The sequence below is a fragment of the Xiphophorus couchianus genome, chromosome 13, assembly GCF_001444195.1.
Source record: "Xiphophorus couchianus chromosome 13, X_couchianus-1.0, whole genome shotgun sequence".
In the NCBI taxonomy this organism is placed as follows: Eukaryota; Metazoa; Chordata; class Actinopteri; order Cyprinodontiformes; family Poeciliidae; genus Xiphophorus; species Xiphophorus couchianus.
This window is the reverse complement of record NC_040240.1, coordinates 2,590,242-2,617,410: the sequence shown is the minus strand read 5'-3', so window position 1 is coordinate 2,617,410 and position 27,169 is coordinate 2,590,242. Positions and strand designations below refer to the sequence as shown.

Genomic DNA, 27,169 nt, shown 5'->3' with positions numbered 1-27,169 from the left:
ACTGGTTGGATGGTGCTAATACTCAGGTCTCAGTCTTTGCACTGCTGCGTGATTGGCAGCTTTAGCCCCAGGAAAACCCCAGGAGACACACACACTGACACGTAAACACACCCAAACAACAGGAAAAACAAGCACAAACACCTGCACATTCATTAGAGATCAAGCCACACTCTCCCTGAAGAAGATCAACAGACATTTTCTCCACATAGGTTTTACACATGAAGAAATAGCAGGAGAACACACAAACATCTGGGCCTCACCTCAGGAGATACGGGGTTCTGAGGGTTTCTAGAGATGCTGGATAAATTGGCTCTGACATGTAAACAAAAAACCCTAAAATGTCTTGATTCAGCACATCTAAGAGCAGCACATTTCTTACAGCCTTCACATCCAGAACCACTTGGTGGATGTGTGTGTCGGCGTGTGTATGGGAGTGTGCATCAGGGGAAGCCCTCCTCATTCATCAAGTGAGGCAGATTCTTATCGATTTGTGTGTCTATTAGCAGCCCTAAAGATGCAATTGAAAACCCAGGACTCAGCCATTAAGTCTGAGAACAAAATCCACTTGTACATAAATATACAAGGCCCATCTGTTATGTTTTTTTGAGTAATGGACATACAGAAAATAATTTCCAATCTCTATAGTATTTACTCCAGCTGTAAACACACACTTTAGCACAGATGGATATTTATGCCAAAATTCATTTATAGAAATAAACCATGCAGATGTTTGCAGTGTATTTTTTGAAAAAATACCATTTGCTGATTATTAAAATCTGAACTTTTTCTATAAATGTTCTTTTAATTTTTCAATATATTGTTTTTTATACCTCTGGGCAAAAAGGGTTTGAACATCAGAGTGACTAAAAACACACAGCTAAAGTGGTGAAGAAATGGTTGGTTGACCAAAATAATATTTTGAAGTGAGCTAATCCCCAGTGGAGCCTGATAGAGAATCTCTGGCAGAGGTGGGCGGATCAATTCAAATAATATTGATACTAAGTTGGTATCAGTATTAGATTGATGCTAAGGTTATAAGATTAGCACTTTAGTTTCCAATTTCCTATTGAAATTTTATTTTATTTTTTTACTGTAGTTTCTAAATTTGACCATAAAAAATTATTTGCTTTGATATTTTCTAATGTGTGATTTTAGATGAATGCATGTTTTCTCTCAAACGTTATAATATTTTGCACTGTTTATTTAGAAAACCATTCACACAAATTTGCTGTTTTTAATATTGTTCATATGTTATTAAAGTATTTTGTAGACACCTTTAAACTTTGTCCAAATTCTGTCCTGTATTTTAAGAAAATAATTCAAAGGAAAAACAATACAAATAATTGAAGGGCAGAAGTTTGATGGTACCATACTTACATACCATAATAACAGTAAGTATTGGTATCGGTATTGGCGATATTGGCCCTATATTTACTTGGTATTCCACACCTGTGATCTCTGGAGGGAGCTAAAGATTAGAGCGATTGGAGAGAAGCTTTCCATCCTCAAGGACTTGGAGTTTGTCACCAAAAATAAACCATCAAAATATAAGTGGAAACATTCAAAAAGCTTTTTATGACCGACTTTTGCATTAATAATTAAGAAGGGATTCAAACAAGCTGTTTTTATTGACATGTAAAACAATTTGTAAACATAGTTTAATTTGTGTATAGCGACACATTAGCACATAAAAACTGTTGATTCAACTGATCTAGAACCTGACTCATCGACCAGGCAGGCAGCAAACAGCCTGCCAATGCAAACCAAGATGGACGTGCAGGACAGTAATGAAGGAAGATGAGGAGACATTAGATAGAGTGAGAGTCTATTTTTTCTTCTGATAGCTTCCAGTTAGCTTTGTTTGTGCAACAGCAATGCATATGCAAACAAAGCATGCTCTCATTTGGACACATCTTAACAGTGATCCAGACAGCGGTGTTGATTGTGTATGGCCTGCTTGTTTATTAGCCCTTTGATTGAGCATCTCTGCCTGCCACAGATTGGATGACCTTTCCAGATCCTTCTGTCGAGTCTGCTAAGTAGATCGGATGGTAAACGCAACTCCACGCGCCAATACTTTATTCAGATTGTTACTGAAAGAGGAAAAAGCAGTGTGTCGGCGTGTGTGTGTGTGTGTGTTTGCCTCGCTATTTGTACACACTCAGCCTTCCTTCATTGGTTCAATTGAAGCCTCATCTCCATATAGTTTGTATGCAATTACATCTGAGCCGCGTGCTGAGTGCCTCTATATGATTGTGTTTAGAAACGACTCGCTGTGATGTGTGTGTTCATGTGTCTGCAGCAATTCGTGGTCAATTTGTGAGCTTGTGTGACTTTATGCGAACATTTGTGCTAGCCTGATGGAAGTTTGTGTGTGAGCGGCTGCTTGTGTTAGAACAAAGCTGTTTATGATAAATGCAGGTGCGAGAGTAATTTGTGATGACAAGATTTGTATTTGTGGATTCAGAATACATTACACATCTATAATAAACATGTAGCATATGGATGGTGTGTGGCTGAGTGTGTGAGATACAACGTTTTGTCACTAGAGACGAGACAGCAGGGTGAGACTGGAGTGTTTCTCTAGTGGGCTGCTAGCCACTTGCAAGGCTTTAAAGGACACAACACACGCATACCCACGCACCCCCACGCACACACACACCCACACACACACCGGATTCTCACAGCAAACCTGGCACACACCTGGCAGGGGGGTGTGTTCATCCACCTCTCTCTGTTCCTCCAAAGGAGACATGGCTTGTTTGAATTGTTACTTTGATTCTGAGCCTCTGGTCATGTCATAATCGCCTCCACTCTAAAATGTTGTATCTACATTCCTCTAAAGTTATTGATTAGGTCATCTTTCAGGGTATTAGAAAAATTCTTCACTGAATCTACACAGTCCTGCATGGACTCTCCAGTTAGCGGCCTGAGGACACCATGCTTTGCCAGCAGATTTTAGATTGTTTTCTCATTCAGTCACTTTTCCCCTCTGATGTTCTGGTTACTGATAAGTCATGGATACAATAAAGTAACTTTAAAACTGTATTTGAATTCCCAGCCTCCAGTGATGCAGTGATATAAACAGATTAGTAGGCAAGTATTTGTTCGTCTTCAGACACTTGTCAATTGATATTGGCGTAGAACTAATTCCTTATTTTTATTTTATTTGTCTTCTGTGTTTCTGTCTTAACTATTCTTATCAATTATTTTATTGTTCTTTTTGTGTATCATGCGGGTGCAACTTGTTTACTAAGTGCTACTTAAGTGATGTTGACATTGAAATCTCTGCCACATTTTTCTACATGTGTTTATTCTTTACAACTAGAAGAAACATGTTGGTGAAGTTAAGATTACTTTCTGTCAGGCTTATGAGTCATTTTGGTCTTAAACATAAGATTGTGTCCACTTTGATTATTCCACAACTGAGAAAGATATATTTAGTTTGAAAGAAGATACATTTAGCCTTTCGTCAAGCTGTTTTGTTTTAGGTTTTATTTAAAAATGAATTAGCAGGTTCAGTCATAATGATGAAGAGAATGTTGGTGGATACATAATTTGTGGGTTTTCATAAAGTTTTGTCCTGTGTTCTTCAGGTGGAGCAGAACTCAACTGAATGCAACATCCAGCAAGTTGCCCTTGAGACGATGTCAGTTAGGCTGAAGGGACTCCACTACCCATCATCCTCCAGGAAGTACAACAGGAGCAGCAGGCAAGCACAGAAGACCCTTTCTGTCAAATTAATTTCTTTTCTCTTTATATATGCAAAAGAAAGAATACAACTTCTTTACTTTGTATATATATATATATGATATGTACATATCTTCAAAAGCAGCTGTCACACCCGGTCTCTCTGATGATCAGTTATATATATATATATATATATATCTCCTCTCCGTGGGCTGCCACCTTATCGTGGTGGAGGGCTTTGAGTGTCCCAATGATCCTAGGAGCTATGCTGTCTGGGGCTTCATGCCCCTGGTAGGGTCACCCAAGGTAGACAGGTCCTAAGTGAGGGACCAGACAAAGCGCAGCCCAAAGACCCCAATGATGAATGAAAATCTTGGACTTGGTGTTCCCTCACCCGGACGCAGGTCACCGGGGCCCCACTCTGGAGCCAGGCCTGGAGGGGGGGCACGATGGCGAGTGCCTGGTGGCCGGGCTTTTACCCAAGGGGCCCGGCCGGGCTCAGCCCGAAGAGGAGACATAGGTCCCCCCTCCCAGGGGCCAAAGGGGTCGGGTGCATTGTGTGATGGGTGGCGGCCAAGGGAGGGGACCCTGGTGGTCCGATCCTCGGTTGCAGAAGCTGTCTCTTGGGACGTGGAATGTCACCTCTCTGGTGGGGAAGGAGCCGGAGCTAGTGTGTGAGGTCGAGAGGTTCCGGCTAGAAGTAGTTGGTCTCACCTCGACGCATGGCTCTGGTTCTGGAACCAGTCTCCTTGAGAGGGGCTGGACATACTTCCACTCTGGAGTTGCCCAAGGTGAGAGGCGTCGTGCAGGAGTGGGCATACTTGTTGCTCCCCATCTCGGAGCCTGTACGTTGGGGTTTACCCCGGTGAACGAGAGGGTAGCCTCCCTCCGCCTACGGGTGGAGGGACAGGTCCTGACTGTCGTTTGTGCTTACGGGCCGAACGACAGTTAAGATTACCCACCCTTTTTGGAGTCCTTAGAGGGAGTACTAGAGATTGCTCCTCCTGGGGACTCCCTTGTTCTGCTGGGGGACTTCAACTCTCACGTGGGCAATGACAGTGAGACCTGGAGGGGCGTGGTTGGGAGGAACGGCCCGCCCGATCTGAACTCGAGCGGTGTCCTGTTGTTGGACTTCTGTGCTCGTCATGGATTGTCCATAACGAACACCATGTTCAAGCATAAGGGTGTCCATATGTGCACTTGGCACCAGGACCCCCTAGGCCGCAGTTCGATGATCGACTTTGTCATCGTTTCATCGGATCTGCGGCCATATGTCTTGGACACTCGGGTGAAGAGAGGTGCGGAGCTGTCCACTGACCACTACCTGGTGGTGAGTTGGCTCCAGTGGTGGGGGAGAAAGCCGGTCAGACCTGACAGGCCCAAACGAGTTGTGAGGGTCTGCTGGAAATGTCTGGCGGAATCCCCTGTGAGACGGAGATTTAACTCCCATCTCCGGCAAAGCTTCGAACACGTCCCAGGGGATGTAGGGGACATGGAGTCTGAGTGGACCATGTTCCATGCCTCCATTGTCGAGGCGGCCGATCGGAGCTGTGGCCGCAAGGTTGTCGGTGCCTGTGGCGGCGGCAACCCTCGAACCCGTTGGTGGACACCTTCAGTGAGGGATGCCATCAGGCTGAAGGAGGAGTCCTATCGGGCTTTTTTGGCCTGTGGAACTCCGGAATCAGCTGATGGGTACCAGCGGGCGAAGCGGCATGCGGCTCGGGTGGTTGCTGAGGCAAAAACTCGGCCGTGGGAGGAGTTTGGAGAGGCCATGGAGAAAGACTTCCATACGGCGTCGAGGCGATTCTGGTCCACCATCCGGCGTCTCGGGCGGCGAAGCGGTGCAGCACCAACACTGTTTATAGTGGGGATGGTGTGCTGCTGACCTCTACTCGGGACGTTGTGGGCCAGTGGGCAGAGTACTTCGAAGACCTCCTCAATCCCACCAACATGCCTTCCATTGGGGAAGCTGAGCCTGGGGACTTCGGGTTGGGCTCTCCAATCTCTGGGGACGAGGTCGCCGAGGTGGTTAAAAAGCTCCTCGGTGGCAAGGTTCCGGGGGTGGATGAGATCCGCCCGGAGTTCCTTAAGGCTCTGGATGTTGTAGGGTTGTGTTGGCTGACGCGACTCTGCAATATCGCATGGACACCGGGGGCAGTTCCCCTGGATTGGCAGACTGGGGTGGTGGTCCCCCTGTTCAAAAAGGGGGACCGGAGGGTGTGCTCCAATTATAGAGGGGTCACACTCTTAAGCCTCCCTGGCAAGGTCTATTCAGGGGTCCTAGAGAGGAGGGTCCCTCGGACAGTCGAACCTCGGATTCAGGAAGAGCAGTGTGGTTTTCGTCCTGGTCGTGGAACACTGGACCAGTTCTACACCCTCGGCAGGGTCCTGGAGGGTGCATGAGAGTTCGCCCAACCAGTCTACATGTGTTTTGTGGACTTGGAGAAGGCGTTCGACCGTGTCCCTCGGGGAGCCCTGTGGAGGGTTCTCCGGGAGTATGGGGTACCAGGCCCTTTGATACGGGCTGTCAGGTCCCTGTATGACCGGTGTCAGAGTCTGGTCCGCATTGCCGGCAGTAAGTCGGGCTCGTTTCCGGTGAGAGTTGGACTCCGCCAGGGCTGCCCTTTGTCATCGATTCTGTTCATCACTTTCATGGACAGAATTTCTAGGCGCAGCCAAGGTGTTGAGGGGATCCGATTTCTTGGCCTTAGGATCTCATCTCTGCTTTTTGCAGACGATGTGGTCCTTTTGGCTTCATCGGGTCGTGATCTGCAGCTCTCGCTGGAGCGGTTCGCAGCCGAGTTTGAAGTGGCCGGGATGAGGATCAGTGCCTCCAAATCCGAGGCCATGGTATTGAGCTGGAAAAGGGTAGAGTGCCTTCTCCGGGTCAGGGGGGGTGTCCTGCCCCAAGTGGAGGAGTTCAAGTATCTCGGCATCTTGTTCACGAATGGGGGAAGAAGGGTGCGGGAGGTTGACAGGCGGATTGGCGCAGCGTTTGCCGTCAAGCGGGCGCTGTACTGGTCCATCATGGTGAAGAGAGAGCTGAGCAAAAAAGCGAAGCTCTCGATTTACCAGTCGATCTATGTTCCCACCCTCATCTATGGTCATGAGCTTTGGGTCATGACCGAAAGAACAAGATCGCGGATACAAGCGGCCGAAATGGGTTTTCTTCGTAGGGTGGCTGGGCTCTCCCTTAGAGATAGGGTGAGAAGCTCAGTCATTCGGGAGGGACTCAGAGTAGAGCCGCTGCTCCTTCACATCGAGAGGAGCCAGTTGAGGTGGCTCGGGCATTTGGTCAGGATGCCTCCTGGACGCCTCCCTGGTGAGGTGTTCCGGGCACGTCCCACCGGGAGGAGGTCCCGGGGAAGACCCAGGACACGCTGGAGGGACTATGTCTCTCGGCTGGCCTGGGAACGCCTCGGGATTCCCCCGGAAGAGCTGGAAGAAGTGGCCGGGGAGAGGGACGTCTGGGCCTCCCTTCTGAAGCTGCTACCCCCGCAACTCGACCCCGGATAAGCGGAAGAAGATGGATGGATGGATGGATGGATGGAGATATATATATATGCTGGTGGTATATGGGATGTACCACCAGCAAATAACCCAAGTGGCTGATATCAGTAAATCCTACCACTGGCTGGAAAAAGCTGGACTCAAGGACAGCACAGAGGCCCTCATCCTGGCCGCCCAGGAACAGGCCCTAAACACCAGAGCAATAGAGGCCCAGATCTACCACACCAGACAAGACCCAAGGTGTCGATTGTGCAAGGAGGCCCCTGAGACAGTCCAGCACATAACAGCAGGGTGCAAGATACTGGCAGGGAAAGCGTACATGGAACGACATAACCAAGTTGCAGGCATAGTGTACAGAAACATCTGTGCAGAATATGGACTGGAAACCCCGAGATCAAAGTGGGAAACACCCCCAAAGGTGGCGGAGAACGCCAGAGCTAAGATCCTGTGGGACTTCCAGATCCAGACAGACAAAATGGTAATGGCGAACCAACCAGACATTGTTGTAGTGGATAAACAACAGAGGAAAGCCGTTGTGGTAGATGTAGCAATACCAAGAGACTGCAACATCAGGAAAAAGGAGCACGAGAAACTAGAGAAATACCAGGGCCTCAGGGAGGAACTGGAGAGGGCCTGGAAGGTGAAGACCACAGTGATGCCTGTGGTCATCGGGGCCCTCGGGGCAGTCACCCCCAAACTGGACCAATGGCAACAACAGATCCCAGGAACAACACCAGACATCTCAGTCCAGAAATGTGCAGTCCTTGGCACAGCCAAGATACTACGCAGGACCCTCAAGCTCCCAGGCCTCTGGTAGAGGACCCGAGCTCAGAGGATAAGAACCACCCGCGGTGGGTGAGAAGGGAATTTAAAGGTTGATTTAATGCAGATATGTATTGTATCAATTCACTAACTGATCATCAGAGAGACAGTGTGACGGCTGCTTTTGAAGATATGTTTAAACAGTTTATATCCAACATGTGTGGAGTCTGCAGATAGTTCAGTAGACTGTACCATAGACATGTATGCACCCTGATTGTCCATTACAGCTTGGAGGATGACTATGAATGGGACAGACTGAATAATAAACTTTTCGTTTTGAGTTGCTACAGGTAGTACAGTGTCTGCTGGGCCTTCTTCTGACCAATTAAATAAAGTGTTCATCTAAAAAGGTTGCTGCTCCTTCAGCAGTCATTTAGACTGTTTGTTGGAGAGCTTGAATGTCCAAAGCGAGGCTTTAATATCAACTTAAGGTCTATCTACTGGCCATCAGTGAGCAGTGCCCTGACTAACACTCTTGTCATAGTCATTTTACAGTATTCAGAATGTCAAATTGTAGTTTCATCTTTCCTCTGTTTTTTAATGGACATTATCTGAATACTGTAATGGGAGCCTCGACAGGCACCGACAACCTTGCGGCCACAGCTCCGATCGGCTGCCTCAACAATGGAGGCATGGAACATGGTCCACTCAGACTCCATGTCCCCCACCTCCCCTGGGACGTGTTCGAAGCTTTGCCGGAGATGGGAGTTAAAGCTCCGTCTCACAGGGGATTCCGCCAGACGTTCCCAGCAGACCCTCACAACACGTTTGGGCCTGCCAGGTCTGACCGGCTTTCTCCCCCACCACCGGAGCCAACTCACCACCAGGTAGTGGTCAGTGGACAGCTCCGCACCTCTCTTCACCCGAGTGTCCAAGACATACGGCCGCAGATCCGATGAAACGATGACAAAGTCGATCATCGAACTGCGGCCTAGGGTGTCCTGGTGCCAAGTGCACATATGGACACCCTTATGCTTGAACATGGTGTTCGTTATGGACAATCCATGACGAGCACAGAAGTCCAGCAACAGAACACCGCTTGAGTTCTGGTCGGGCGGGCCGTTCCTCCCAACCACGCCCCTCCAGGTCTCACTGTCATTGCCCACGTGAGCGTTGAAGTCCCCCAGCAGAACAAGGGAGTCCCCAGGAGGAGCACTCTCCAGTACCCCCTCTAAGGACTCCAAAAAGGGTGGGTAATTTGAACTGTCGTTCGGCCCGTAAGCACAAACGACAGTCAGAACCCGTCCCCCCACCCGTAGGCAGAGGGAGGCTACCCTCTCGTTCACCGGGGTAAACCCCAACGTACAGGCGCCGAGATGGGGAGCAACAAGTATGCCCACTCCTGCCCGACGTCTCTCACCTTGGGCAACTCCAGAGTGGAAGTATGTCCAGCCCCTCTCAAGGAGACTGGTTCCAGAACCAGAGCCATGCGTCGAGGTGAGACCAACTATTTCTAGCCGGAACCTCTCGACCTCACACACTAGCTCTGGTTCCTTACCCACCAGAGAGGTGACATTCCACGTCCCAAGTGCCAGCTTCTGCAACCCGGGATTGGACCGCCAGTGTCACCTCCCTTGGCCGCCACCCATTACACAGTGCACCCGACCCCTTTGGCCCCTCTCACGGGTGGTGGACCCATGGGAGGGGGGACCCATGTTTCCTCTTCGGGCTGAGCCCGGCCGGGCTCCATGGGTAAAAGCCCGGCCACCAGGCGCTCGCCATCGTGCCCCCCCTCCAGACCTGGCTCCAGAGTCGGGCCCCGGTGACCCACGTCCGGGCAAGGGAACACCAAGTCCAAGGTTTTCCTTCGTCATTGGGGTCTTCGGGCTGCGCTTTGTCTGGTCCCTCACCTAGGACCTGTCTGCCTTGGGTGACCCTACCAGGGGCATGAAGCCCCAGACAGCATAGCTCCTAGGATCATTGGGACACTGAAACCCCTCCACCACGATAAGGTGGCAGCCCAAGGAGGAGAATGTAAAGGAAAACCTCCCAGGTTTTCCTTTACATTTTCTGACTATCTTAAGTTGCACTTTTGTTTTAAAAAAATATATTTTCCTTTATTCTGTAACTCTGTTGTTCATAAAGGACACATTTTAAAGCACAACGTTTTGTAAAATACAATAAAGACAATTTCTTAAAATGCATTTTTAATATTTTAAAAACTCTGTGTGTCTGTTGTACATAAGTCTTAAGATATTTATACATTTCCAAGCCATATAGCAGATTTCATTGTAACTAGGGCTGATTGAGATTGTCATGGCAGACATGAATAATAGATTCCTAGAATTCAAATCTCCTCAGGTGACTGAATGTCAGAATAGCTCTCCATAGCACTCCTACACACTCCACCAGCACGGTATGACAGAAAAAGAAGCTGACACTTCAAACACTTTGTAACCATCCCAGCACCGAACGCAGTGCCACAGTGGCACCACGTCGCGCCTTCCTCTCAGATTTGTCTGTTTTTTCGTCTTCAACCCCATGAGATATCCTGTTTTACAAAGCATTTAGTTAACATTAGTGTGTGAACAAGACAAAAACGATGGAGAGGAAAAGAGGGGGAGTGGAAAACTGACAAATGACAAGAGAAAACAATCTGTGCAAGTGTTGTATCTGCTTTATCTTCCTGAGTCAGTAAAGGGCCGCTCTGCTCGCTGCATAATGAGAAACGCCGCCTCAAGGGAAGGAAGCAGTGCTTGCTTGCTGCGCTTCATCTTTTCTGTGTAGCTCTTATTTTATTAGGATGTAGAGAACATGAAATGTGTAAAGCTGCACGAAGGTGTTGGAGGAGCAGGCAGGGAGGACGTGGGAGGAGCAGGAGTTGGAGGAGAGGGAGGGAATGCAGTTCAATGTACCTGAGAGGAAAGGAAAAAAGGTAGAGTTTGGAGACAGAATGGAAGAGGAAGTTCAAACTTTCATAGAACCGCTCCTCAAAATGTCAGTTTTACAGCTAACTTAAGCAAGCAAGATTTCTGTGATATGTATTCTAAAAAAAAAGAAATGTTTTTGTTTTAAGGAAAATCTGGAGAATCTTTTCTTTTTTGTCAAAGAACCATAAATATTTTAGAAAGAAATAACTTTTTAAGGACCTTAGCGGGTAGCAAGCTACATTAGCTTGCTATAAAGTTCCAGTTTACAGGAGTAACAGCGTCCAGTTATTATCATGTAATATTAGTGAGACATTGCTTTGCCAAAATGGATAATATATCTTTGATAATTAGAGAAATGGCACATGTGAAGTTCTTTGTTTTTCATGCTATGAGTTGCCCTTTTGATGAGGAGCTCTTTATTTTACATGGATATATATATTCTTATTGTGGGATAATTGTTCTTTGTATTAACAGTATATCCCATAAAACATTGAAGACATTTCCAGCTGTATTTCTGACATCCACTTTCATTTCAAGATAAGGATTCTTACGTCTCCATTTCTCCCAAGATGAAAATTTCAAAGAGTGAAAGAGTGAATTGGTTTTTTAACATGGTTACTCTCTTCAATGTAGGCTCTGTGCTTTATTTGAATAAATAAAAAAACACACAAGATGCACATATATCCTTTAGTATGGTGTGTATCTTTGTGTATAATATAAATGACCATGGTTAACTGCCATGACCAAAATTGCCAAGGTCAGATTTATAAGCTGCTACTTATTACACACTCTTTGAACACTGCGATGCAGCTAATATACAGCTTTTTACCAAAAGGTTTCAAAAGGCTGGCCTGCTGCGTGATGAACAGGAGCGCACGAGCTCTGGAGCAAAATATAAATGACATTGAGAGTGACAACAACAGTGTGTGTGAGGCTGAAGGTTTTTGGTGGTGATAGCAGACAGGTGGAAGATACCATCAATTACTTTTTCTAGTAGTCTACTGTTTTTTTTTCTTCTCTTACAATAGCCGTGTTGTAGGCACTGTTCAGAAAAAAAAAAATTACGGTACGTATTTGTGTTACCGAAATATATTACATTGAAAGTTAAAGAAACCTTTCTGTGTAAATATCTCATGTTACAACATGGAATATTTGGACACACATGGCTTACAGAGAAGAAAGGCTTAAATATGCAAACTTTGAAAGCTTGAAGTTAATCTGTTGCTGAAACTGTTTGCTGTACAATTGTTTCTTAAAGGAGCAGTATTGTGTAAAATGTAATTCTAATGTTATTCTCTCATCAAAATCATACCTTTGAATGTTGCTTTACTTCTTTCATGCATGTTTGAGGAATACTTTAGTCTCCCATGGCAAACATTCTGGGTGCAAGAATTCTCACCAGGCGCTGCCTTTTTCCACAAAGCTCCGCCTCGGAGCTACTGTTTCTTTAAATATGATGCTATAAATACATCAGCTTGTTCAGCCTATTAGAAATGTTTATGTCAATATATCTAATGTTCTAATTGTCTAATAGGACAAACAAATTGTCTAATAGGACTGTGGAAAAAAAAAAATCCGGGAAAGACCTTTGAATTTTTCCATCTAAAATAATCTGAAATTGTTGAATGCCCATTCATAAAATTTCCATTACAATACCTACTAATTGTACATGATTATTTAAATAACTGCCATACTGACAGGACACAGTTGATTGTGTTTTTAAAAGTTGGACATGATAAATCACATAGAAACTTTAGTATTGCTAAGAGTGGAGCAAAATGAAGATTTTTATTTTTATTTTTCAGCAGTGTGACAGAGAAAGTAGCATTTTGATTTAAGTTCTCTCTTGTCTGTATTCACAACTAATTTAATGTTAGTAGTTTTAATTGTAATTAGTGTGTTATATAACATTGTCCTTTGAGAAAATCCAGATTTTTAGATTTCTTTTAGAGCGATCAATAGATTTAGTTTTTTAATTCTCAGTTGACATTAGCTTTGTTGCCTTAGAATGTGTGTGTTTCTGTGTGTGTACGTGTGTACATTCGTTGTGATGAGGCTGTTTGTGACTTGATTGCTGAAGAAAGTGTCCCTTAGTGTGCAATTGTCTTAAATTGTGTGCATGCTTGCATGTGTGTGAGTGTGCATGTCGTCATGGAAATGCTTTAGGCCCGACAGATTGTCAAAGTGTCGGTTGTGGTGACAAGAGAACTCCAAACAATTTCACTGCTAATGTTGAGAAACGTGTTGGTGATCCCCGCTGAGACTGAAAAACAGAGAATATATAAATAATAAACACACACCTTAACAAAATGGCTGACAGTAATCTGTGTGTTTGAGCAATTGGCCTCTGTTCCAGGAGCATAAATATTAGATGTGATCCTGCGTCGAGGAGGATAGTGAAGGTGATGGAGGAGGAGGAAATGGAAACAGAAGCAGCTGCAGATGTGGGCAGGGAGGAGAAAAATGTTGGGAAGAAGATTACAGAGGTAAAATAGTGGAGAGAAAAACAGAAGAGGAAACATGAGATGGACTAGTGAAAGAAAATGTGGGCATGATACAGAAGGAGAAGGATTTTGGAGATGAAACAAGGATGAACTTGAAGAGAAAAACAACAGGGCTGCTGTTACGAAACGAAAGCCGAGAGAGAATAAGAGATGGAAAAATACTGAAATAAGAAATGGGATGAAAGCAGTAAAAAAAATAGAAGCAGCAAAATAAGTGAGGTATAAAGTAAATAATAATGGGGACAAAAAGAAAATAAACTGCAACATTTAACTTTATTTTTTGATCAGTTTCCATGACAAAATAATCAGACTTTCAATATGACAGATAGAAAACAGATTGGAATTACATTATGACATCTAATCAAAACAAACATTTATTAGTGGTAATTAATTTGAATGCCATGGCAGAAGCAAGTCATTTGCTTAAATCTTATGTTACTTTATACCCCCCTCCCACCCCTCCCTCTACACACACACACACAAGAATATTATTGAACAGTTCATTTATTTAATTTGGCCAATTCACTGAGTGAAACATATTATATAGATTAATTACATACTGACAGGTATTTTCAAACCTTTGAGAAAATTGATCCATTGAAAAAACATATTTCTAAAAACCCAAAAATATCGTCATGTCAACCAACCACAACAGCACAGACCTGCTTTTACAAAATCGCTTTGCCACAAATTAATAAGATATAAATAAATGTATGTATAGAATTGCTTTTGAGAACAAGTTAATTTAATGATTTAGTGATTATGACTCTTTTCACCTGGATGCACTGACTTTGTTTAGGTTGAAGTTCAAACAGCAGAGGCATAAATACAAAGTCAGAGAACACACAGTCAATAGTAGAAACATAAAAATGTTTGGTAACACTGTATTTGACAGGTTGTGAATAAGACTGTCATGACACCGTCATAAACATGACATAACACCTGTCTTGGACAGTAGTAAGTCTTAATGAATATTTATGACTGTCATAAAGTGTCATTCGGTAAATTATGACACTTTTAAATATTTAAATATGGCATTATTCAAAATGTCCTTATGTATGTATATATGTATGTATATATATATATATATTTATAAACATATACATATAAACATATATGTTTATCTAGACTTTACATTTTTTCCATCATCAGCCTTTGTGTCATGGTTTGCAATGAGAATCGGTCAAAGATGTATGTCTGGATGTAGAAGGGTTAGGGGTCAGTGCCTTAACATCCCGGTACAGAGTTATGCTGCATAACATCCTACCTGTTGTTTGGATGAAGCCACTTAGTCTGGCAAATAAAAGTCAACCAATAATTTCAAAAGTTTTAATCACAGCAAACAAACTCATGAACCTGTTTCTTTCTATTATTAGTTTGCAGGAGTTTGAAGCAGAGTACCAGGAACTGTGGGAGTGGCTGATGGACATGGATGCTATGGTAACCGACAGCCACCAGTTGATGATGTCAGAAGAGCAGAGACATCACCTCTTCAAAGTAAGATGGACTGCTTTGTGAGTCTCTTAGACGGAAAATGTTCTTTTTCAGCACAAGTTCTTTGACTTCACAAGTAGTCAGGGACTGTTTCTGTCACTGGCTACCAGTGACAGTAAGAGTCAATGAACTATGTATGTATCTATGTAGCACATTTCTGGTTATATCAATCACTCTACGCACTTCTACACTAGAGCCACATTTATACATCAGTATACAGATTGTTAGTCAGCATTAGCTAAAACTAAACCCAAACTTTCTGTTTCCAAGACAACTACTATTACCACTGAGCTCTCAACATGATAATGACGCATAAGAAACTCTAAATTGAGTCTGTTATGGGACTAAAGCTTCCTCATGTCCCAGGGATTCTAATGATTGCATATCATTGGGAACTGTCCAAGCTGGTTACTCAACCTTGTAAATGTGTGATTTATTTGCAATGTGAACACGGAGTGGAATTGGTCTCCTCTGCTCTGACTATTGGCAACATTATGCTGTAGGACAGACGACTACCAGACTGACTTCAGTGCTTGATGAGTGACAGGAAGTGCTCACAGCAGCTCTTGCTACTTACTCAGGACAGAGCGGGGCTTCAGCTGAGCTGTATACAAGCCTCTAACAACACAGAAAAAGAGAGTCCAGATCAGACAATACACACCAGATAGATATGAGTGAACACTAGATTTGTCACTTTCTGGTTTTTTAATCAAAAGTCACTAAAGGTATATGGAAAGTCATTAATTACAGTGACAACGTTTATAAGTAAGCAAGAGTGAGTGTTCCTTTCAAAACCAACCATTCAAAATATTTCATTGCTGTTGGTGTCACTTGTCAATTATTGCGTATAAGGCTGGTTGAAGACCTGAAGGCTTCAGAGTAAAGTGCATTGAAAAAAAACAAAATAATTTCAATTTGTCTATCAGCTATTGAGAGGGATCATTGAATGCTGCTCAGATGAGTGACAGTTGTTGACCAAAATTCTGCTGATTTGTGACAGACAGTCAGAATTGACTGAACAAATTATTATAGACACATGTTAAAGTTCATCCCTCTCTGCCAAAAAGATTTGGCCTTGTCTTTTCACTTCTTATTTAAGGTAATCATAAAAAAAATGTAAATTGCTAATATCTTGACTGTCTATAGCATGAATGCAGTATCAATATACTATATATTTCATTGTCACTACAAAGGTGCATCAGTTAAGCATCACTTACCTGCACAACAAATTAGCCAAAAGTGAAATGAAATGGAAGAAACAAATAGGATAAAAAAGCTGATTTACACATTTTAACAATTATTGCACATGATTACTATTAGTGCACATATGCCGATATTTAGATGGCGATCTCAATATTGCCATATAATATTGTTCAAAGATATTGATTTGTTTATTATTTTGCATAGAATGTGTTTTTTGAACACTGTGTGCTGGTTTGGACCTTCAGTGTCTTGAGAGAGCTGCATTTTTTTCACGTTCATGGCTTTTGTGATACTGGAGTTCCTCTGGGGTCGGGTTAGGGTTAAAGCTTTAATCTCTGAGGTTGTGCTGCTGCAGAACCCACACACATGACTAAGTATGTTCTGGATGGAGCACTGGTAGAAGGCTAAGAGCTTGGTTTCCAGTGGATGATTTTTTCTGAGAACCTTCAGGAAACAAAATTTTTGCTCTGGATTTGAATTACAGCTGACTGACAAATAATATTGTAATTGGAAAACTCTAACCCTCCTTTAAAAACTGCAACCTTTAGGTCTGTGATCCTGTAAAGTGAATAAAAGGAATCCATTTCTAAAACAAAAAGCAAGGATAGTCTAAATGCTGATTAGAAAGGATCAAGTGAACATATTACCACAAAGCAAATTATTTTACCTAACGATGGAAAATACAAACTGAACCAGAGAGCCCAGATCAAACAATACACACCAGATAGATATGAGTGAACATTAAAATATTCACAAACCATCAGCTACTCTAGATATACCACCCTCCTCTTTCCGACTTGTAGTCATAGGAGCTACTGTGACTACAAGCCTAATCTGATAACCCCTTGAATTAGATGTTTGCAGTCATTTGTCATTAAAGGCCATAACAGAACAAGTCAATGATCCAAATATTTGCGGGATCATGTTACATGAAATATCAGGGGGTTTCCATATGCACTGGCTCGAGGGAATGAAGATGTCTTCCATTTGAACCAGAACATAGCTGTGAAGAATCATAACTTTGTGTTGTTTTCAACGATTTCTTTTTTTTTTTTTTGTTCTGCCTTACTTTGTGTGTTTCTCTGTGGGGGTGGGGGTGTGTGTACGTGTGTTTGTCCATGCGCATGCTCGCCTGTGTGTATGCACACAACAGCATGACTTATTTATTTGCTTGATGAGAGTCACCTGGCCTGCAAATTATTGATAAGTGTAAAGATGAACTTAATTTCTCCATAGGAGTCACACTTAAATATTCATCTCCTAATGAATATTCATGGAAGCGATGATGCATGCATGAATTTTAGATGATTCCAGAGTCAGTGGGCATTGTCTTCTCCTTTTTCACTTTCTCTCTCTCATTTTTTTGATGTGTCAACTCTTCTGCTGAATTATTGATGTTAATCTCAACAGTATTTCTTCGCCTAGTCCAAGGTCGCTTTGGTATACTCTTTCTTGCCCTCTTCACCACTGCGACTTGCAGAGACAGGTCTGCAGACAGGTCTACCCTGCATGCTGCTCACATATGGATTTTTTTATACCTTCATGGTGGAAAAGGCCTGTGGACAGAGATGTCATGTTTTTTGTTTCCCACACTTTATCTGAATCCATCTGTCAGTCCATTGTGTATCTGTATATAGCACATCTCTGTTCATAAGAATCTAACAAGTTAAATGAATTTAGTGGAACTTACCACAGTGTCTTAGTCTCGGGTATTCAATTGTCCCGAATTTGATTGGCATTTTCTGTCATCTCCTAAATTCTTGTCTTTTCAAAATTTTAAAGGGTAACATTTTGTTGTGTGTCTTCCAGAATAATAGATAACATTACTTTGCAGTATTATTATCTAATATTTTCTCTCTCCACAACAGATTGGTGAATACTTTCTTAAATAGCCAACCTAAAGCATTGAAACTGCTTTTCTGTGTAACTTTAAGTGAAAATTAAAACATAATTTGTGTGCTTCAAGACCTGTACACTAGATTTACATTTAAATCTACAGGACAGATCTGTAGATTTATCAAAATGCATAATCAAGTTATGCCAGCAGGTAACCCTACCATAAGAATAAAATACAATACATCCAAAAATAAATTAATTTAATTTTTATAAAATGTACTATGTAATATCTACCATTCCTCTTGTAATGATGGGACTAACTCACATTCTCATATTGTAAAATTGCCCCTTATGTATTTCCCATTAGCTCAGATGAAACAAATAATAGATAAGCTCTACATTACATTGTCAACAGGTTAATATGAACCCATTCCAGTGCTAAGTAGATCCATAAAACAAGTCAACGCGAGGATATGGCACAACATTTTTCAGTTGAGCAAGAAACAAAACTGAAGTAATTCTTCTCTCCTTTTATTATTTTCTCCACTTGGAAAAGGCAAGTTTTATGATCCACTTCTGTCCTCTTATTTATACTGTTCAAATGCTTATTTTTCCTTTCCGTATTAATGATAGGTCTTAGAATACACTATATTGCCAGAAGTATTGGCTCACCTGCTTTGACTCACATATGAGCTTATGTACCATCCCATTGATAACCCATATGGTTCAATATGACTTTGGTCCATCCTTAGCAGCTAGAACAGCTTCAACTTATCCATAACATTACCAAATGTAGAAGCGCAATTCATCACTCCAGAGAAAACGCCTCCACTGCTCTAGAGTCCAGTGGCGGTGGCTTTACACCACTGCATCCCACGCTTTGCATTGCTCTTGGTGATGTTTGGCTTGGATGCAGTTGGTTACCATGGAAGCCCATTCCATGAAGCTCTCTGCGCACTGTTCTTGGGCTAATCTGAAGGCCACATGAAGTTTGTAGGTCAGTAGTGACTGACTCTGCAGAAAGTTGGTGACCTCTTCAATTATGTGTTTCAGCATCTACTGACCCCACTCCGTCGGTTTATGTGGACTACTATTTGGTGGTTGAGTTGCTGTCGTTCCCAAATACTTAAACTTTCTTAGAATTTAAGTTGACTGTGGAATATTTAGGAGCGAGGAAATTTTGCACAGGTGGGATCCTATCACAGTTCCACACTGGAATTCACTGCTCCTGAGAGCGAAGCATTCTTCTTTGTAAAAACAATCTGCATGCCTAGGTGATTCATTTATACACATACATATACAGTATATGCATGTGTGTATATATCCAAACAGTGGTTTGGATTTGGGGAGATTGAAGGTCTTGCACTAAATGTAGCAAAGCAAGGCGAGCAAAATGATCCAAAATGCCAACATGCACTGATTGGCTGCTGCAAGGAAGACACTGGAAGATGCAATTTAATATTTTGTAGATTTGTTCTAAAGAAGTATATCCATCCATCCATCCATTTTCTGTGCACCCTTGTCCCTAATGGGGTCGGGAGGGTTGCTGGTGCCCATCTCCAGCTACGTTCCAGGCGGGAGGCGGGGGTACACCCTGGACAGGTCGCCAGTCTGTCGCAGGGCAACACAAAGACATACAGGACAAACAACCATTCACACACAAACACAGACCTAGGGAGAATTTAGATAGACCAATTAACCTAACAGTCATGTTTTTGGACTGTGGGAGGAAGCCGGAGTACCCGGAGAGAACCCACGCATGCACAGGGAGAACATGCAAACTCCACGCAGAAAGACCCCGGCCGGGAATCGAACCCAGGACCTTCTTGCTGCAAGGCAACAGTGCTACCAACTGCGCCACTGTGCAGCCCTAAAGAAGTATATATATATATATATATAATATACGTGTATATATATGTTTATGTATATATATATATATATGTATATATACAGCAGCTCTAGCCCATGTCCCTCCTGACCCGTCCTCTCCTACGTGAAATTAAAGCTGCAGTATGTTACTTAAAAATTTTATTTTATTTTTTTTACATATTTGTTAAAACTGCCATTATATTGTGACAGTATGGCATGAGAGATAATCTGTGAAAAATCTATTTCCTCTGCCTTCATCCAGTGCTATCTAGGAACGACCAATCAGTGGCAGGAGAGTTTTAGTGCTGTCAATCACAATCTCATGTGACTGCTCATCCCTATGCTGTAGCTAGCGCAGCCTGTTGTGAATACTCAGTCTGGTTAGCATAGCTACCAATGACAGCAGATAAACGGTTTTCCTGTAATAAGTTGTTTTTCCACCATTAGCACATTTAGCAGTGAGTGAATGAGGTTGATTAACAGTGCTAAGACCCTCCTACAGGTTCTGATTGATTGTTTTGGCCAGAACGTTGCATTACTTCAGCCAGTAATAGTAGTTCAGGGAGCAGGTGGAGGAGATTGATTGTTTTCACAGATTATCTGTCTCATAACAAATTGGCACGACATGGTGACAGTTTTAACAAAAACATATTTTTTATTAAAGTTATATACTGCAGCTTGAATAAAATTCAACTACATACGTAGCATTTGTTTAGTAGTCCGCATTGCTTTATGTATATTTTGCACGTTGCCTATGACTGTTGCTTGTGGGAGAGACATTTCAGTAAGAGAAAAAAAGTATGCAACCTACTTGCATACTGTTTGTGAACTGTTGTATGTAAAATTCATGAGCATTAAATATTGTCCTAGTATCAGTATTGGACCAAAGAAAGCAATTGTGATGCTTTTTGTAGGTAAAATAGACTCAACAAATTGTAACAGCAGCTGCGTGGGGGGCAATCTAATTTTTTGTCATGGGGCAGAAAGATTCCTTGCGCCCCACCTGCCTGTGGCCATGGAAGTGATTGGAACACCTGACTCCGATAATTTTAATGGGTGAGCAAATACTTTTGACAGTGTAGTGTGTTTCCACCTGAGTCTTTCTTACATCATAATGACATTTGACAGTGTTTTGTTACGACTACATGCTAACATGGACATATGCTAACATGGACTGTTATTTTGTACAGATTGGGCTAGAGATCTGTGGCTCATGCTATCTGCTAATGCTAATATTTCTTGATTGTTAAGTTGAATAAATGCAGATCACCTAGAAAGGCAGATCTGGTGTTTTCTCAGTTGTCTGATCACTCCAAATCACATATTACACAGAAATCCACCAATCACAGTAAACCACTAACAACTCCTGCTACTGCATGTGTTGAAGGGAAACATTTTCAGCTTGCCTGTTTTGAGTGCCATGTTAAAAAAAAAAAACCTCCAACCTTCCTGTGTTTTCATTCGGTTGCATTTTGTTTATTCACTCTGTGTGACTGTTAAAGAACCTTGCAGTGATTCCCTTGAACACAGAACTCAGCCTTGTAACCATAGTAAAGCCAGGGCCAAACAAAAGTTGTTCTTTTCCCAAAATGTTTCTGCAAGTGTGTGTGTGTATGTGATGTGTGTGTTTGTATGTGTGTGAATTGAAACTGAGAAAGAGTAAGATATGAGCCTGTGTGTGTATGTGTGAGGGGTTTGTGTCCTCCGGAAAGGGAAAGCTTGGCTGACAGTTGTTGTGCGAGCAGCCTTGGCAGGCTGAGACTCTACTGTTTATTGTGATGTTGTAGATGGATTCACTTATCAACCTTGGATAGGAGGGAGAGTAGCTGCTGAGGAGTGTTTGTATGTTCTTTGATTCCAATGTGTGTAGTGATGCATGCAACCACTAATATAATACATTTGGATTATATAAATTAAAATAATAAATGTTTTTTTTTGTTGCTGTTTTTGTTTTTCTTGTTATATTATAAAAAAAAAAAAGGGAGTAAAACGTCTATCTGCACCAAGTAGTTTAAAAGTAACTGCAGGAAAATTCATCTGTTGTTTTGCACTCATTCAAGATTTGGTCTTAGCAGAAAAAGGTCCAATATAAAAACTAAGACATTACTCTGTGAAACTCTACAGTTCATTCTGTAAGATTTTTAAGGTCAGATAAGTTTTGGGTCTGCACAGTGGCCCCTTACCAGTATGAAACAAAAAAGTTACCAGTAAATAGTACAAAATACACTGCTCAAAAAAGTAAAGGGAACACTCAAATAACACATCCTAGATCTGAGTGATAGAAATATTCTCATTGAATACTTTGTTCTGTATAAAGTTCCATTTGCACAACAGCAGGTGAAATTGATTGTCAATCAGTGTTGCTTCCTAAGTGGACAGTTTGATTTCACAGAAGTTTGATTTACTTGGAGTTATATTGTGTTGTTTAAGTGTTCCCTTTATTTTTTTGAGCAGTATATTTTAAAAGACATTTATCACCCTGGGCATTTTCTGCTTAAACTGATGCCGGTGGGAAGATGGCAGAAAGGAATGAATATTAGGAGCAACAGAATCAAATAAAGTTTCTTCCCCACAGCAATAAATAGACAATACATGGACATCATCATGCATTCTTAGACACCTTATATAATGTGACAAGGAATCTACGAAGAAAAAACTAATGAATGTAAACAGACATCTACTGTACTTACTAATCAGCTGACTAATGCGTAAACAGGAAAGTTTACTTTCCAGCACATTTGACTGACCCTTATTCATAATTTGCATGCTGCTTTTATAAAATAAAATTTCTATGGTATGTTGATGTACATCGTTGTAACTCTGACAGTCATGCAGTCTGACTTTGTTTGACTGCATGTTAAAAAACTTTAAAAGTGAAAAGGTGTAAGGATAATACATGGTTCCCTGTGGACAAATCAGAAAATTCCATTTAAGATTTAATTTGACGTTATTTCTTTGCATTAAGTCATCACAGATAGAGCTCCACTCCTTCTTGCTTCCCTCCCTCTCCTGCTCTTTCTCTGTCGCTATCCCTGCGGCGAGTTCCAGTAGAGTCCAACTAATTACAGTGCCTATCAGGAGAGTGTATATGTGAATGTGTGTGTGCATCCCTGCCGCTAAATTCTCATTTCAAATAGCCCATGGTGCTCTGATGGAGCACTGAACCACTGGTACACACACACTCACGCAGTTTCCCACTCATACACACACTTGCTCATTAACTAGGTTCCAAAACCAATCACAGCGAGTGTGACAGAGGAGCTCTGTCTGAAGTCATACTTACAAGCAGTGTGTGTTTTACTGGCTGTCTGGTTATCTCTGGTTTACCAAATGAAGAAACACTAAATAAATTAGCACACACTGGTGTACTGAAACTACTTCCTTTGAAAAAAGGCTTTTAATATTTAAACACAATTATTTTTTACTACTGGAAACTTTCTATTCATACATTACGCACACAACATTCATTGTAAAATCAAATAAATATGGGAAGCAAGGCCAAAGTTGCTTTACATAAACTCATCCGTTTTATGTCGATGTCTTAAAAAAAAATAAAAAAATAAAAAAATCACATCTACCTTTCAAAATACAGTGGAGTCCCTCCTATTTATGATCCAATATTTACAGTTCATTTCTTAAATACAAATTATTCACAGAAAATCTGCCTATTTGTATATAGTTTTAATACAACATACAGTACAGACCAAATGTTTGGACACACCTTCTAATTCAATGGGTTTTCTTTATTTTCATGACTATTTATAAGGCAATAAATCCCACTTATTAACCTGACAGGGCACCTATGAAGTGAAAACCATTTCAGGTGACTACCTCTTGAAGCTCATCAAGAAAATGCAGAGTGTGTGCAAAGCAGTAATCACAGCAAAAGGTTGCTACTTTGAAGAAACTAGAATATAAGAGCTATTTTCAGTTGTTTTACACTTTTTTGTTTAGTGCATATTTCCACATGTGTTATTCATAGTTTTGATGCCTTCAGTGTGAATCTACAATGTCAATAGTCATGAAAATAAAGGAAAGTCATTGAATTAAAAGCTGTGTCCAAACTTTTGGTCTGTACTGTATATCTAAAATATGAAACAAAAAACAAACAGAAAATAATGCTTACAAACAGAAATAATCTACATAATGTTTCACTTAGTGAACTGTGCTACTGAAATACATTACCTTTTCAATAGTTTCTAATGTATTGAATATGAGGCTTTTGGACATTTTGAATATTCATAAAAAGAGAAAATAGACCAAGCCGACATCAAAATGAAACACCATTTAGAGGACTGCACCCATCTGCTCTGTTTTTCTATAGAATTAAAAATAAGAAAATTATTGTTACTAAAGACAAGAGAATGGAAGACAACAGGAATTTCTTTGTTTCAGTAAGTATCTTCTCATCGCAGTGGACAGAAGTCACATTTGGGTACCCCAAGGATCAATCCTGGAATCCCTCCTATTTATATCTACATGTTCCCACCAGCTCAGGTTAAGAAGAAATAAGATTAGATAACATAACTATGCAGATGATACACAGCCCTACATTATGATGTCACCAAGTGACTCTGAACAGATGCTTAGAACAGATAAAAGTGTGGATGTGCCATAACTTTCTCCAGCTGAACAGAAACAAAACTGAAGTTAATATCTTTGGACCTAAAAGTCTATAGTCAGCACACAGCCTCAGTTACTACAGCTAGAAATTAGTGAAAGCTAGAAAATTGTGTCTCTGAATAACCTTCAGAGACACATGAAGATGATTACAAAGTTGGCCTTCTATCACCTAAATAATATTTTCAGGATTATAGCAAGAAGAAGAAGAATTACTTTATTCATCCCAGCAGGGAAATTATTTCGCAGTTACAGCAAGAATTTTTTATACACAGATTAACCCTCTACACGCCGTCATCAGCAGCCAGAGGAGCCTGTTCAGTGACAGACTGCTGCTTCCCAAGTGCCGGACCAATAGATTTAAGAACTCTTTTGTCCCCCATGCCGTCAGACTGTACAATTCCTCACTGGGGAGGGGGAGGTGACACAGGACAGAGGGTGGAAGGAGTAGTGACCCCTTGTATTTTTCTCCATACTTATCAGGTCAAACCACATAGTGCAATACGATATCACTGGTCAATCTATCCGCCAAATTCTTATATATATATTTTTTTGTGTTGTATTTATATTTACTTATAGTCTTATATTCTATATTCTTATTCCTTGTTTCTTACATAATTTAAGGTTTTTCTTGCATAATTTAAGGTTTTGGTTACTCACATTTAGTGTGTACCTTAGTATTTAATTTGTATTTTGTATTCTTTTGCACTTTACTTACTATGTGTTATCTTTGTTTTTTGCCTGGGAGCTGCTGGTAACTTCAATTTCCTGAGGGAGTCTTCCCAAAGGATCAATAAAGTACAAGTCTAAATCTAAGTCTAACACACACGACGGGAGCTGTGTCTGCAGGCAGCCACCTGAGCCGGGGCCATTTTTGAAGGAGGACATGCGGCAAAGGTTGTCGGGACCGGGAGTTGAACCCGCGACGTCCGCGGGTCTAAGGCCTCCAAATGTGGGGCGTGCTAACCCCCTGCACCACCACAGCACGCCCACAATAGAGATTACCCACAATAGAGATTTCACATGCCTGCTTAAAAAATATCAATCAGCTACAGCTGATCCAGAACGCTGCTGCTGTTGTTCTCACTAAAAACAAGAAAATACAGCACATCATTCTCTTCTACAGTCCTCCCACTGGCTCCCTGTAGCTCAGAGAATAGACTGTAAAATACTGTTGTTAGTTCAGAAATCACTCAGCAGCTTAATGCCACAATGCATTAAAGATCTGTTGTTGTTGTTGTATCAACCTTGCAGACCTCTCAGGTCCAAACATGGAGAAGCAACATTCAGCTTTTATGCACCACAAATCTGGAACAAACTAACAAAAAAACTCCAAAACAGCCAAAACACTGAGTTCCTTTAAATCTAGACTAAAACCCCATCTGGTTAGAGTTACTTTTGATTAGTAGTAGGAGGAAAATTGATCAACATATTTTATGTGTATTTTCATAATGATTTTGATGATGGAATTTGACAAGATGTAATAAATGTTATTTGTCTCATAAATGATAAATATGATGTTTTTATGATGCACTTTGAACTGCCTGGTTGCTGAAATGAACTTGACTTTATTTTTTTCACTAACTCTTTCAAGCAGCCTGACGATACCTCAAAGAGAGAGACGGGGGGATAAGTAAAGTTTAGTATTAACCTGTGAGAGTGAGACAGAGAGAGAGACTGGAAAAGAAAGAGGGTTGAGGGAAAATCTTTAATTAGAGACAGATGACTTTGCCACGCCTCAGAAGGTTGGAATTACACTCTAGGCTATGAGGCGAGGCTAATTTCACATGTAATTGTTGCCACGATCCTTGCTGTGTTAGTAATGCTCTCACCCTCCTTCTGCTAAGAGCTAAGGAAAATAAAATGCAAACGAAAGACGAAACGAGCAAAAAGAATTTGTTTGAAGATAGGAAAGAATTTTGATACTTCCAGTGAGTAAAAGGAAATGTACATAATAAAATACACAAATATGAAGTAGTTAAATAAAGAAAACATAAAAATAAGAAAAAGGACAAACAGCTTAATAAAACTCAGTCGTGTCAGGAATAAGTAAAAAGAAGAAGAAAAAACAGCTAAATAAATGTCAGTGAACAGGAGAAAAATGAGGAAAAATAGAAAATCAAAAAACAATATTTCAACGTCTCTTTCTAAAGATTATCTTTACACAAATTTCATAGTAAAAAAGTGGTTAAAAATAGTAATAATAGCCCAACATCACTAATCACTAATCAATCACTGTTTTGATTAGAAATTGTCTAGCAATTTCTTTTTTCTTCTTCTAGCAAATGTGCTGAGAAGGTTACATTTCGTCAGAGATCATCTAGACTGATAAAAGCAAGATTGTTCCTTTTGTAAATGGGTCAGATGTAACATTAAGCTTATTAGAAATACAAACAGGGATTTATGTTCCAAGAAAATATAATATAAACATATAAAACATGTTGGAGTCAAATTTCTGAATCAGTCAAAGAAAGGGTTTTTGTTTCTGCAATCACTAAGTTAACGCCCGCTTGTCCCTGTCATCATATTCTCCACTTGTTTATAATATATTGCAATATAGGATTTTGTTCTTTTCTTCAGTAATAAAGATGTTCAAACTTAGAGTCAAAATCACAACATAATGAACAAGTCAAGTTTGTTTGCATAGCACAGTTCAGCATTAAGTCAGTTCAAAGTGCTTTACTTGACAAGAACATAACAACTAATAAACAAACCAAAAGAGGAACACAAAGAAACATTCTGTGTTCTGCC

At 41.3% G+C, this 27,169-nt stretch overlaps 1 protein-coding gene and 1 long non-coding RNA gene across 4 annotated transcripts in view; one reads left to right on the top strand and one right to left on the bottom strand.

Annotated features, from left to right (window-relative positions):
• The window catches only part of LOC114155592 (uncharacterized), a 226,595-nt gene that overhangs the window by 107,479 nt on the left and 91,947 nt on the right, over positions 1-27,169 (bottom strand). The gene's annotated exons all lie outside the window — the stretch shown is intronic.
• The window catches only part of akap6 (A kinase (PRKA) anchor protein 6), a 176,975-nt gene that overhangs the window by 96,355 nt on the left and 53,451 nt on the right, over positions 1-27,169 (top strand). For all 3 annotated transcript variants that reach the window (XM_028035523.1, XM_028035522.1, XM_028035521.1), the window contains exons 14-15: positions 3,597-3,712; positions 14,773-14,893. In XM_028035523.1, coding sequence (XP_027891324.1) covers positions 3,597-3,712; positions 14,773-14,893 — 237 coding nt within the window. The remainder of the gene's footprint in view (positions 1-3,596; positions 3,713-14,772; positions 14,894-27,169) is intronic.